We start from the raw sequence: 13,466 nt of genomic DNA, 5'->3' as shown, positions 1-13,466 counted from the left end.
GTTGACAGTTTTTCATTTAAACTTACCTAAAATCATCATTTTGAAAAAGTATGCGGGGTAACAGGCTTTATTATTGATATTAAGGGTAGAAGTACCCAGGTGATACACCTGGAACCACAACTATATATAAATATATTTAAAACAGACCTACTTTTCTTTTTCAAAATAAAGGTCATGCATTTATGTTTCTACTAAACAAGGCTATAAGTAACGAAACATTAACATAATTAATATTAAGATTAAGAATAGTAAGTGTTGCCTATAGCAAAATACTTCCTAATAACTCTGTATTTTATAAAGGTGTTAGTATTTTAACCTGTCTAGCACACATCAGGGTTGTGTTCATTCTTTCTGCAGCTACACACAGATCCAGATTCATTTATTTCATGGTCTTATTTTTAAAATGATCCTCACTTTACATGTGCACCTAACATTTTTGTTGCTCTCCATGCAGCATTTTAATGCTGTAGCTGGTCACATAAAGTTTAAAAATGTTATATGCTATTGGTCTGATAAAGTCATTATATTTCATTAAGCTGTGATGCAGCGATTTATCAACCCAACACTGGAACTAGCAGGACACCAATGGCATTGGTTGGATTTCTTTTTTATTTATCAATGCAGCGCCTACATGCAGTTTGGTCAGTAATAGAACAAAATGTATTCTCTTTCAAGACAGTATGATAATGGACTGAAATACTTTAATAGTTATTTATTATAATAATTTCTTTGTTTACACAACAGGGATTAATAGCAACATAAAAAATAAACAAAAATCAGCGGTATAAGTATCAGCTATCAGACAACGTCTTATTTAAAACATACATATTAGCCAACAATTTCACAATTCCAATATTTAAATGAGCATGAATCTGAATAGTAAGAAATAGTTTTTGTAATCCCAAATTTAGGAAGCTCATATGTGTTTCTGCCTTGGAATTAATTTTTGTGAAGTTATCATATAAATTTACTGGAGTAAAAGGGAATTATTCTACTCTGAAATTTAAACTAAAAACACTCAAGTAAAATAAAAGTGCCTGAAATGATACAGAAAAGAAGTAATTGAGTAAATGCCTCTAGTTACTTTTCAATGCATGTACTGCATCATATATATGTCAATAACTTAAGATGACAATTATTCATACAATGCAATGTGCTACAGAGTCATTCATTTAAAACTGTTTGTCAATATTTATTGCACTTTGATTACATTACAATAATGGTTAAAGCACATCATTATGAGTCACATTCATTGTACTCTGGCCATGTCATATTCCCTCTGTAGCAAAGGAGTGCTATGAAACTCATGTAATAAATATAGTATAAATGTGAGGTGTGGAAAAAGACTAAAAGTATGCACAAACATTACATATGTTAAGATACTGAGCGTTAGGAATGCTTTATGTTACACAACACACCTAAAAAACAGTGTATATGTTTTTTGTCTGACTCAGAAAGAAATTATTGGTTGTGTTTTATTAAAAAATAAAAATAAATAAATAAAAGCATTTGTTTGTAAACCAACATATGATCCTGCCTGTAGAGCTTGCATAAGGCACCTTGATCTGCTCGGCATTGCTTCATTGGTTCAAAGGTTTAATCCTAAACTCTTAACATAGTTTAATTGTTTGTGTTATATGTTATTAAAGAGTATATTTTTATTTATTTATTTTTATTATTTGTATGTACTTCTGGGACACATTGCTTTACCAGGTACCTAGTCTGGGTAGTCAGACATTTACAGGTCATCATATCAAAAATGTATTTTTGTAACATAGCCACATTTTAAAAGATTAAAAACTTTAATGACTCTTTTTTTAAAATTTGTATGCTTTTTGGTGCATTTACTATACATTTTATACTATTTTTTACAGACAACAGTCTTAGAACAACAGTCCCAAAGTCCTCTCTTGACAGCACTTCTATATCTCTGGCAGGAGCTAGAAATGAAAGCTACTTTTATATCATATCAGTTTGCGCAGATGACTCATTCTGGAAGAAAGATGAAGTAAGTTTCTACAACAACTGTACAAATGGATAATTGTACAGAGACAAGACTCATGTTTGACAGTAAACTGACATCTCTGTAATTAAGCAACTGCAAGAGTTTGACTCGAAGACACTATCATCGACATCAACTCAACCAAAACCAAGATATACAAGGTTGTTGTATACTGTGTTCACTAGATAGGTTTATATTACTCCATAGCTAACGTTTTTGGGATCTGTCACATGACTTCATTTCATATTCAGTTTTGAAGTTTTGACAGACGCCTCCAAAAAGTAACAAACTCCAGGGATGTCGTCTGGAAAGTTGGCCGGAAGCTCCTGTCTGCTCCTGGGAACAAACACGAACTCTGGGCGACCCTTCAGCAATCTGGGACAAAGAGCACACAGATAAAAGATGGATCTCAAAACAACGTGGCGAATTATTTGACACAAGAGGAAACACAGTGCTCATCCAAATGTTAAGTTTCCTGTCAAGAGCACTTTGGGTTTTTTGTTATCTGCAACAACCACTTGTGGAAACAAATTATACTGTGCAGAAAGAGAGGTATGCAATTTTATTTGGGGGGTTCTGCCTGAATAGGTTTACTTTGAACAGTTATTGTTCTGTTCTGAAAGGCTTTTCTTTAGTTCCAGTAATAGCTAGTCTGCTCTGATTGGTCAGTCTGTCTCATAAAAATGAGGCAGTGGTCACCTTTCATAAGTCTATAAGTAGCAGCGTGGCCCCGTAAGAGCTGCCAGCTAGGTAGCAGGGCAGTCTTTTTGTTTGTGGGTCTGTCTGTAGGGGGTAATTGTCATTGTGTTACCTGGCGATGTAGATAAGTCACAGCAGAACTGTCTGGATGATAAACAGGACACTTCAAGCAGTTAAAGGGTAGCATTTTCAATGGGAGATTATATCTCCTTTTGGGATGGACTAACTTGAACCTGCAAAGCTTTTACATGCACAAAAAACATAATACGGGCACTTTAACATACAATATTTAGCTTGGTGGACAGTTGTTTTGAAGCTTTTTTTCAGATTATATGTTTTGAGACCGTGACATGTGACTATGAGCTACTTTTCTTGTTCCCAAGTTGCAGAGTTATATCACCTGTGGGTTGTGGGGCTGATGTTGATTTTTCTAGGTTGGCTGCATGATTCAAACTTGTTGGCCAATGTGACATTGTTCCCAAAAAGGCAGTAGCGAGGCATCTTAACCCCAACTACACCAGCGAGTACTGAACCGGTGTGGAGGCCGATACGCATCTAGGAAGAAAATGAGATGTTTTAGTTCAAGTTTCAGCTTGTCTTGCCTTACACATGCACGCAGTTGTGTGCACGATGACACCCATTCCTGCCTTCATTCTCATGCTGCTATACTCATCACCTATGGTGAAAGTAACATCTGAATACAGTAACAAATGCAGAGACCTGCCAAGAAACCAATGTAATTTTAATTTTGGGAAAAGTGAGATTTACAAATATTGGTGTATATATATGTATATATATATATATATATATATATACATATATATATACATATATATATTTTTATTATTATTATTATTATTATTATTATTATTATTTATATTTTCATATATTAGAAACAAAATCTAATTCCTCAGCATAACATTTTCTCAATATTGTATGGGTATAATTTTGCTACAGAATAATGTTTTGGTGTTTTCAGAGGGATGAAAACCTTCCAAAGTAACCACTGAGGAAACATCCAGAATGGCATTTCTGGCATTCATGGAAGTTAATGACATGACTTTACACATGTTTGGTTTGGCTGATTCTGACAGCTGTTAGGCCAATTAGGACTTTTTAAGCCAAAAACACCACATAGTTTTATCATCATCAGACATGCATGATTACATATCAGAGTATTTAGTCAAATATCTAAGACAGTTCACTTTTATGAATACAATTCTTTCTGTGTAATAAATTCTGTGCTGTAATGTGCCGTGCAGTTTGTAACATCTTATGAAGAGTACAAATTAAGTAATGTTTAACTTATTTTATTTCTGATATTTAATACATAAATTAATGCAGAATGAATCTTGAATCAATGCCATTCGATCAAGATATGTATCTATTTAGGTTTTTAGTTCAAGGTCAATAGAGCTAATCAGTTAAGGATGAATAATTCACAGTTAATTCTTTCATAATTTAATATGCAACCAAATAGCTGAAATGTGAGGCTATTCAATTAATAATGCATTTACATACTACTATAGAAATACATTACCCTGAATACACTTTTCTGTTATAGAAATCAAGCTAGCTTCATGCATAAACTTCTTCTGTAGAGTGCGTGAATCAGCATTTCTTAACAGAAGATAAGTTTTGTGTGAACTGCTACTAATGTAATAAGAGAGACACAGAGACACACAATTAAATCATCCCGAGTCAGATGTTGGTGAAACATTATGATGTGTACTCTGATTAGAAAGTGTCACCTAATTATTAAAGATGTTACACTCTGCTTTTGTGATTCACATTCTTGTTTTGATAGATTAGACTCATGTTGAAAAAAACCCTAAATTGTCTGACTCACTGATACAGTGACAGTAGTGGCTGTCAACGTCATCGTTCGTTAATTGTGCCAAGTTCTCTGCAGATAAGGACAATAACTGGAAAGCCACCAATAATAGTGACAACAGTTTAAAGTGCAGGAAGCCATTAAAGCATTACTTATTGTGTGAAATCATTATCTGCTTTATATTCAAATTATAATAAACAACATTTTGTAACAGCAACAATGTAGTGATAGTTCTCTTTTTCTTGTTCTTAAAACTCTCCAAATAAAAACACTCTGACACTGTTGGAAGTTACATAATCTGACTGAATAAAGAATTGTACAGTAATTAGTGCTTGGCCCTCACCTGTATTGGTTCTCCCGTTGGCGTCATAACTTCATTTGAAAGCTCCATCATCTTTAAAGCCATGAGTGCAATTTGAACAGCATGAGTGTCACTCTCCCTGTGCAAGCCACCAGCTACACAGTATGCATCACCAATGGTCTCCACCTGAATAAAGCGGAAGATTGTTAAAATTATTTTTACAAAGACAAATATAAAACGGCATACATTGTTTCAGGAGCTTTTTATGTCTTCTCCTACTCAATGTCAAGGGCTTTATTGCTGCATTTAAAGTGGCACACCACGTTTAAGCTATGAGCCGCGACATTGGTGCATATTAATATTGTAGCAGTAGCAGTGTGTGTGTGTGTGTGTGTGTGTGTGTGCGCGCGCGCGCATGTGTGCGTGTGTGTTTATCTATGTGTAAGCAGGCACGTTTTGTTAAAGCAATAGTTATGTGATAGCTGTGAATGTGTTTAGGTGTGTAGTTTTAAACTTTAAAGATGTGTGTGGTCTGACGCATGAATAATGGGTTAGACGTAGCAGAAGTAGCCCACCCTTACTTTACTCACCAGTCCTTTATTTTCATTTCCAATGCATTAGTAAGTCTTCCAATATGAGCTATCTTCATCTGATATATAAATGTGATATTCTTGAAGCTTGGTCAATGGTGTTGTGGCTGGTGTGATCACATGAAAATATGGACCCTATGTTTTTTTAATCTGAGACTATGATATTTAACTGTTAAGAATACATTTGACATGAAGGCAACGAACCTTAGACAGAGTGATAAATGTAAAGTGGATATTCACCAAACAGTCGGCAACAATTTGCCTCCATCGTGCAGCAGAAGACAAGTAAGTGTAATAAAACTTAAACTGTAATACTGTAGTACTTTATTAAAAAGTCCAGCTTTTTACCCCTTTCTTCTTCTATTCTGTGCAAATCTGAACTGGAGAGCACTCAGCTGCTATGTGGCTGGAACAAAGTAAAACTATTTTTAGGCTCACACATGTGGAGTGGAAACAGGGTCCTCAAGGAACCTCTGACTTCCTAGCGTTTTACGAGATATTTGTCAAACGCGCTCTTCTCTCTGTTATGCTTCCACGACAGTTTGATTACATTATCCAGCCTCCCTGCAGATTAGCAGCCTATGCAAGACACTTGGCTAGCTGGTTGAGTTACAGTCCTTTGTACACAAAATGGTATTACTTTGTTCAAAATGTTGTGAAAGCATTTAATGCATTTTGTAACCTCCTATTCATATATATACATATATTTATATATAAATGTATGTAGGCCTATATTATACTTGTCCTGGTGGCCCGGGTTACAGGGGCAGTTCTTTGTCTTTGAGTTTTGTGTGTATAGTATGTGTATATTATTTTAGTGTATAATTATATCTAAGTTATTCAAGCTGCAGGTACGGCTGTGTGGTCATGGGGGACACACAGGTAATGTCCACCTTAATTTACGTGGGAGTTAAGAAAAGGATTTTAATGATTTACAAAAGACAGAAACTGAGTACTTACAACTGACTTGCACACTTACATTCCTAGCAAGATCGAGTTTACTTACATAAATATTAATGAACCAACAAATGAATTAATAAAATAACGATTGTTGTTGTGGCTATTCATAAAGAAAGAAGTCACCTATCTATAAGTCTGAAATTTGTGCCAGCAAAATGATTTTCTAATAAACTGCGTTTTTTGTTATTCAATGTGTGTGCTCAATCTTGATGTTGAGTCTTGGTTAATGTTGTGCCATGTCACTTACTGTTCCATAACAAATTTGAAAGCTTGACAATGATCCAGCATTGTTAACACCTGAGTGGTTTCCCAACATTTGTGCAGTGCAGACATGAAAGCATGAGCTCAGCTCAGCAATATATATTAACCTACCTTATACACATCAAGCTCTCCACATTGGTGGTCAAACCTGGTGTATAGCTCATTGAGCATGGTGATCACTTGCATGGGCGTACAGATTGAGCAAACAGCCGTGAAGCCCACAATATCAGAGAAGAGCATCGTAACATGGTCAAACTTCTTGGCTTGGACGGTTTCACCCTGCCACAGCTGCTGTGCCACAGTGCCGGGAAAGATCGAGAAGAGGAGATCCACTGTTTTCTTCTTTTCCTCCTCCAGAGCTTGATGTGCATGCTCCAAGGCTGCCTTGGCCTTCCCCAACCGCTTCTTCAAACCATCCTGTGCTTTGGCCTGCTCGCCAACCAGGACTACATCACGAAGAGCGTTATGAATAGGGATGTCTGACAGATAGAGGCCGCGACCTGTCAGCTCCTCCAGCTTGTCCACGCATGGCGATCCCAAGAACAAGATGGCGTTTGACTCTGAAACGTAAATCATCTGACCTTTAAGGTCCATGTGCTAAAAGGAAAAGTAAAATGATGAGAAACATTTAGAAATTTTTAACGAAATTGTTATTAAAAGCTATGAGATCCTTACAGCTCAAATATTCTGTGCATTTGTACTGTAGGATGCCTTTTTTTCTTTTTAAAAAAAAAGTATATACATACATATATATATACATATATATATATGTATGTATGTATGTATGTATGTATGTATGTATGTATGTATATATATGTGTATATATATATATATATATATATATATATATATATATATATATATATATATATATATATATATATACACACATATATATATACATATACATATATATATATGCTGTGGGGGTTTTTTTATCCTTGGAAACAGTTTTTTTCAAATGTATACACAATTAATTCCCTCAAGAGATGTAAATATTCCAGTAAAATAAAATGACAGCTGCGTACAGCTGCAATCAGCCACAGTTTTAAACAAAGCTGAAAGATTTATTTATGTAGGGAATGTAAGCCGGTCAATTGGTCAATCTGTCTCACAGTCAAGACTTCAAGAGATAAAAATGTGGGTTGTTTAAATAAAAAGCTTTGCAAGCCTTTGGTTTGTGTGTTTTTGTTTGTTTGCCTTTGAAGAGATCTGACATCGTCTTCTCAACAATTTTCCAATTTCATTCATTTTGTCTGAAAATAGCTAAAATTTTTGACAACTTATTGTTTATTTTTCATAGACAGACAGCTTTCCCAACAATGACACTGAATGCTTTTGATTTCTCATGTTTATATTCTCTCTACTATAAATTATTAAATATTTGTTAGAATAAATGAACATGAAAATTTGATTTGTGGAGCCATAGGAGTGGGCCTTTTTTCCTTTTTTTTAACGTATCAGATAATTCAAGTTATGTTAATGTGCTATCTCTGCTGACTGGAATATAAGTATCAAATTGCTGACCCAAGATGCAAGAGACTGTGAAACTTGCTGGCTCGCCCACTTGCTGATTTCTACCTGTTTTAATTGGACCCTGTTCACTAGCTGTAAATCTACCACTGGAGGACAAGTGCCACATGGTATTAAGTGGAAGCATCTTTGAATAAGTTTCATTATAGCATGCAACATTTACTCGCCAGTACCTCTCATTGCAACTGATGGCTGTGGCTTTGATGGATAAAATGGTTTGACATTTCCTTCTGATCTCCACTGGGGGTATAATGTTGATCTCTACCTCAGGCCGAGTGCACCCAAGTACACCACTAATAAGCTACGATGCTTATAAGCAGCCCATTTTTCCCCTCTTCTACCCAAGTCCCTTAAACATGTAGGTGATGATGGGAAAATGTTTTCAGCCTCTCTAGTCACTTTTCAAGGAATTTCACAGATGTATCAACGTACCTTTCCTGTGTTATCTGTGGTGGCGACTCCATGCTTTATCCGAATGATAAACTGTGCATTTAGCATAGTGAGGATACCCTGAAAGGTACATTTGATCTGGGGGGACACAATAGAAAAGTGGTCTTGGAAGGTACTAAACCGTCTGAGTCCATCCTTCCTGATCAGTCTTTTCCTGAGCCCGTGTCCTACTTGCACCAGAACCAGATCCTGGTCAAGTATCAGATGGAAAGGGAAGATAGTGGAAAAGAGAGAGGTAGGAAGGGTCCCAGCTGAGGTAGCCCGCAACGGACTGGGGCTCAGATTTTTTGTATCTTTAACTACAACTGTGTACAGGAGGCTGGGCTGTGGACTGGATTGCAAGATGGTGTCTCTGCCATGTTGGAGGTCCATCACCACATCCACAGTGGTGTTGTACAACAGGCGGGCAGCAGCTTTGATGACTCCTGGGAAAAAGAGCTCAGTGGTGGTGCAAGGGTTGAAGAAATAGACAGTAAGCAGGCCCGGATCTTTGTCTAAGCAGAGTACCGAAGGTTCGTTTACACAATCTCGTCTATCCGGGTTGGGCAGCATGCTGCTCTGTTTCAACAAGACATTGAAGCTGTTGAGGAAGTCGTGGAGCGCTCCCCCCACCACCGTCAAAATGTGGCTGTCCTCTTCGTAACACATATTGAAAATCTCCTCACCAAGAGCAATTTTCAAAGCTTCTATCGGGATTCCTGTTAGATACATGAATAGGATAAGGATCTGATTCACAATCAGTGCTTAAAACCCCCCTAAAACATTAGCATGTTTTGGCCAATAAGATTCCGATTTGTCTTTACCTGTTTTGACAGAATGAATGTTCATCATCTCTAATAAATGCTCTGGTTCACTGCTACAGCTCTGGTGATGTGAACAGGAAATTGCTAGACTGGAAAGTCAACAAATATCAAAGTCAGACACACATTAAAAACACACTTTCAGTAGACAGTCACTGAGATACATCAGACTTCGGCTGAAATTGTCCACAAGATCATTTTAACTATTGATTTTCCTTTTCATCTGTCTGTAACATCCCAGACAAAATGGAAAATGTCTGCTATAACTTCCTAGGTGGCATTTTTCTATGTGCTTTTTTGTCTGAACAAACAGCCAAAGATTTTTTTTTTCCATATTTGTATTTCTATATCCACATATATGACATGTGACCACAAAGACTGCAAAACCTTGCATTTAAGAGGCTGCGGCAAGGTAACAATCGGTACACATGCATTAAAAATGAGGGAAAACATCACCAAAAATAGTTCCAAATTAATTTTCAGCTAATTGGTTAATACACTAATCGTTTTAGCTCCTCATCAGACCGTGACCCTACTGTGAAAACTACGCATTAATGTCACTGCGCATGTTATATTTTCCATAGCAGTTTAATGTGCCCTTCATTTGGGAGGGTTTTCTCTTTTTCTCCAGGTATCCATAGCAGCCGGAGTCTTTATCACAACTCCTTGTATCAGTCTAGTAGTGAGAGTGCCAGAAGGTATTTTGTAACAAATCACACATCTCACCCTCACTATTTTTATCATGAGGAATACATGCTGTGGTGAAAGTTGTGGGCTAGACCTATAATTCACAGACTGCTGCTGATAGGATGAGCAGTGTTTTTATTGATGTGTTGGTGGCAGCTGAAATTAAAAACACCAGTTACCTTTCAGAGTCCCTGCTGTGATCTGATAGTGTCATCATTCGTTGGAGGGCAGTGTGCAGCCTTTGAAACTGTATCACAGAGTGCCCAAAGCAAGTTAAAGGTCAGCGTCTGGGAATACTTAAACGTCAATTACAGAGGCTCTAATATTTATAGCATAAGATTTATCTGTTTCATTGTCTCAAGCGGACACAGGGGCATGGTGTCTGTGCTTTAAGGCAAAAAATAAAATAAATAAAATAAAAATAGATGCGATAAATGCAGTAATAGTTGTGTTTTTTCACAGGTCTAAGTAAAACACTGCAGAAGATACATGAGGTGAATAAGAAATGCATTTATAACTCACCTCGGGACATGCCAGTTTTCGGATGCTATCCCCAAGTGTATGCAGGTTAACTTTGGCTCTGCTTGTCTTCTTTCGAGGTACACCCTCACCTGTTTTTCCGTGCACGTCCTTGGAAACAGGCAATAAATCCGCCGTCTCAGTTGAGCGCTCCTCAAAGTCTCCGAGCTCATTATTTTTGGCGCTGGCAGAGAACGGACACTCTCCGGATATCTTCAGCTCTTTCAGCTTGGCGCAGAACATCTTCCCGGCTGTAACCTCCTGGCGCTTCTCTCTTATCTAATTTCGGAGGGAGACAGTTGTGGACGAGCAGTTGTGGTCTCTGAGGGAAATTCCATCATCTGATGTGCTCATTCAGGATACCTTCCTCCTCTCAACCCGACGATTCACATGATCAGCACCAAAGCCAGAGACCACATACAATATTTATTGAAAACAGCATGGGCAAATGATGGCAGGGAACTATCATTACCAAAAGCCAATGAGGAACTAGAGGGGGGCAAGAGCACTAAGCCAATCCATGCGCAAGTGGGGATGGTGTAGCCAAGCAACCTATCAGCAATGAGAAATTATTTCCAGACGACTCGTCGCATGCAAAATATTTTTTTTTCACTTTAGCCCGACAGGGAACCATCAAATAAAACTAGTAACGTATAAGGTTAACCACACTTCTGTTATATCCCCGCTCTGCGCTGAAAGGTGTTCATTTTACATTTATTATCTTATTTGGCATTACAAATCTCGCATAGCTTACTCTAATAATGTATTTGTCACTCATGTTATCTGCACATGTTTAATTCATTCCAGAATCTCACCAGTATTTCCTGTACGAACGATCAGCTGTACTGTAATTATGAGAAGGATCAGGCCAATGCAGCCAATTGTCCTGTCTTTTCAAACCAACGACTTAAGCCTTCCTAAGCATTTTGTAACTTACAGCTGTTGGACAAATTAATTGTTTGAATAACTTTCTATCCAACATAAAATATGTAAATAAATAAGTAACATGATCAGGATCAGCGCGTTAAAGCTTTCCTCACCGAGAACACTTTCCAAAGCTTTCTTGTCAGATACATGAAGAGAATTGAAGTTTGATTCACAAACAGTGCTTTAAAAACATTTCTACATTTTGGGCAGTAAATTTCCGATTGATCTGTTTTGACAGAGTGAATGTCACTACTGCAACTCTTACAGGGTCTTAAGTCCTAAACAATTTGTGGTGCCGCAACTTGCAATCGTTACACAAACTATTGAACCAAAAGTTCATTTAAGCGGAAGACTGTATGAAAAGCAGTATTTCTAAATGCTTTATGAGCAGCACAATGATTTAAAGATGGTCCCCAACTTGTTTAACTCACACCCATGCCTATACACGTTTTATAAAGCTGTACAGATAACTTAACTGATGCCATTGCATCCAGTTTGGCTGAAAGGGACTAATGTTAAAAACAAGTGAGTCCTCCTCATCTCTGCTCGAGGCTACATCAACCACAGATAACTCAAGGGTTTCATGAAGCAGCTGTCTAACAGTGGCACATTTACAAAAACACAAATGTGCTTCAGTCTTGTAAATATATGAAGTCTGAGCAACATGAGATCACATTTCCACAGAAGATGTTACCCTGTGTGAGTTGAATTAGGTCTGTTCTACTGAAGGTCGGGGAAAGGCGCAGAAAGGATTGGACATGTTAGATGATCATTTATAAAAAAAATTGTGGAAAAAAATAGATTTTGTTGGCTATGACAAGGCTAAACTCGTGCTTGTTGGCCATGTTTGGTCTGAAAAGCAAGCAATTTCACTACAACACCATAAATCAATTTCGAGAGTTTAAATAATGAATAGTATTGTCACATGGGACTTTTCTTGTTTCTCACAGGGACTCTCTCTTATATAACCCTGAGCTTCTTTTAAGGTCAAGACCAAAGATGTTGCTACCATATAAAACAAAAGGTTTATAGGTTAGAGATTAAAGGAGGAACCCTTTCATCAGGCCCCATGGTGGGCGCCCCACTAGAGTAATTAATTTAACAGTTCAACCTAAAGGGGGAAAGGGGGGGGGGGGGGATTTTTTTAAAAAGCTACTCTTTTAAAATGTGCAAGTTATGTTACATGTGACAGTTTCATAGTACTTTAACTGAAATGACAAGAGCATGGATGCTCTGAAGGAAGGCTAAAGTTAGTGATACAGGCAGATAGTGGCTTATTAGCTACATCTGGCAATGCAATAAAATAAATAAATAAAATAAATAAATAAAAATAAAAATAAATTCAGTGAAAGTCAATGAATTTTAAGATGATTTTAACTAACCTGAAAGCAACTTCAGTGCAAATCAGTGCCATTAATACCACTGGACAATCACTTTTACTGATGTTTTAGGCTTTACTGCCACTGAAGTTGACAGATTTGAGTATGTTCCTCTTTATCTATTGCATATTTGGTATACTTAATGCACTTTGTGGATTTTTGCTAGGTGTCTCTTAATCTAAAGAATCGCAGTATCATGCTTGTGTAAAGGTTAAATAATATTTATACAAAATAAAGTCAATCTGTTTAATGTTGTAGCATCTACTATCAGTCAATACAGAAAGGTGCTAATGAATAGAAATATCATTATTTGCCTTTTTAAAATAAATCAATTGACTTTAGTTATTTTACACAAACAAAATCACAATATGAAATGCAGAAAAATAGAATAAATATTTATTTTAAAAAATAATTAAAATATATTAAATCAATACTCCGAAGTTAATTAAAGTTATGTTCTTCATATAAAAGAAAATGGAAAGTGGAATAATCCAGGTTTCAGTCTGTAATCATGATTAGTCATG

General features: G+C 36.7%; 1 protein-coding gene across 1 annotated transcript; it reads right to left on the bottom strand.

The window, feature by feature from the left end:
- Window positions 1-280: 280 nt before the first annotated feature.
- On the bottom strand, window positions 281-11,243 carry gucy1a1 (guanylate cyclase 1 soluble subunit alpha 1). Its single transcript, XM_040024123.1, has 8 exons — window positions 10,640-11,243; window positions 10,297-10,364; window positions 9,434-9,522; window positions 8,613-9,328; window positions 6,759-7,244; window positions 4,879-5,022; window positions 3,102-3,256; window positions 281-2,377 (listed from the first exon to the last, which is right to left on the bottom strand). The coding sequence occupies exons 1-8, from the start codon at window positions 10,877-10,879 to the stop codon at window positions 2,239-2,241; spliced, it is 2,037 nt and encodes a 678-aa protein (XP_039880057.1). The 5' UTR covers window positions 10,880-11,243; the 3' UTR covers window positions 281-2,238.
- Between the last annotated feature and the right edge of the window lie 2,223 nt (window positions 11,244-13,466).

The sequence above is a fragment of the Simochromis diagramma genome, unplaced genomic scaffold (assembly GCF_900408965.1).
Source record: "Simochromis diagramma unplaced genomic scaffold, fSimDia1.1 OVJJ01000302.1, whole genome shotgun sequence".
NCBI classification, from domain to species: domain Eukaryota; kingdom Metazoa; phylum Chordata; class Actinopteri; order Cichliformes; family Cichlidae; genus Simochromis; species Simochromis diagramma.
The sequence above is the reverse complement of the archived record's forward strand: the minus strand, read 5'-3'. Positions and strand labels throughout refer to the sequence as shown.

Bases quoted from the DNA above. Each gene is read 5' to 3' on its own strand.
- gucy1a1 (XM_040024123.1), bottom strand. From the start codon at position 10,879: ATGTTCTGCGCCAAGCTGAAAGAGCTGAAGATATCCGGAGAGTGTCCG. The intron at 10,365-10,639 runs GTGAGTTATAAA...TCTGTGATACAG, and splicing joins GAAAACTGGCATGTCCCGAG to TTTCAAAGGCTGCACACTGC. The intron at 5,023-6,758 runs GTAGGTTAATAT...CGCTTTATTCAG, and splicing joins GAGAGCTTGATGTGTATAAG to GTGGAGACCATTGGTGATGC.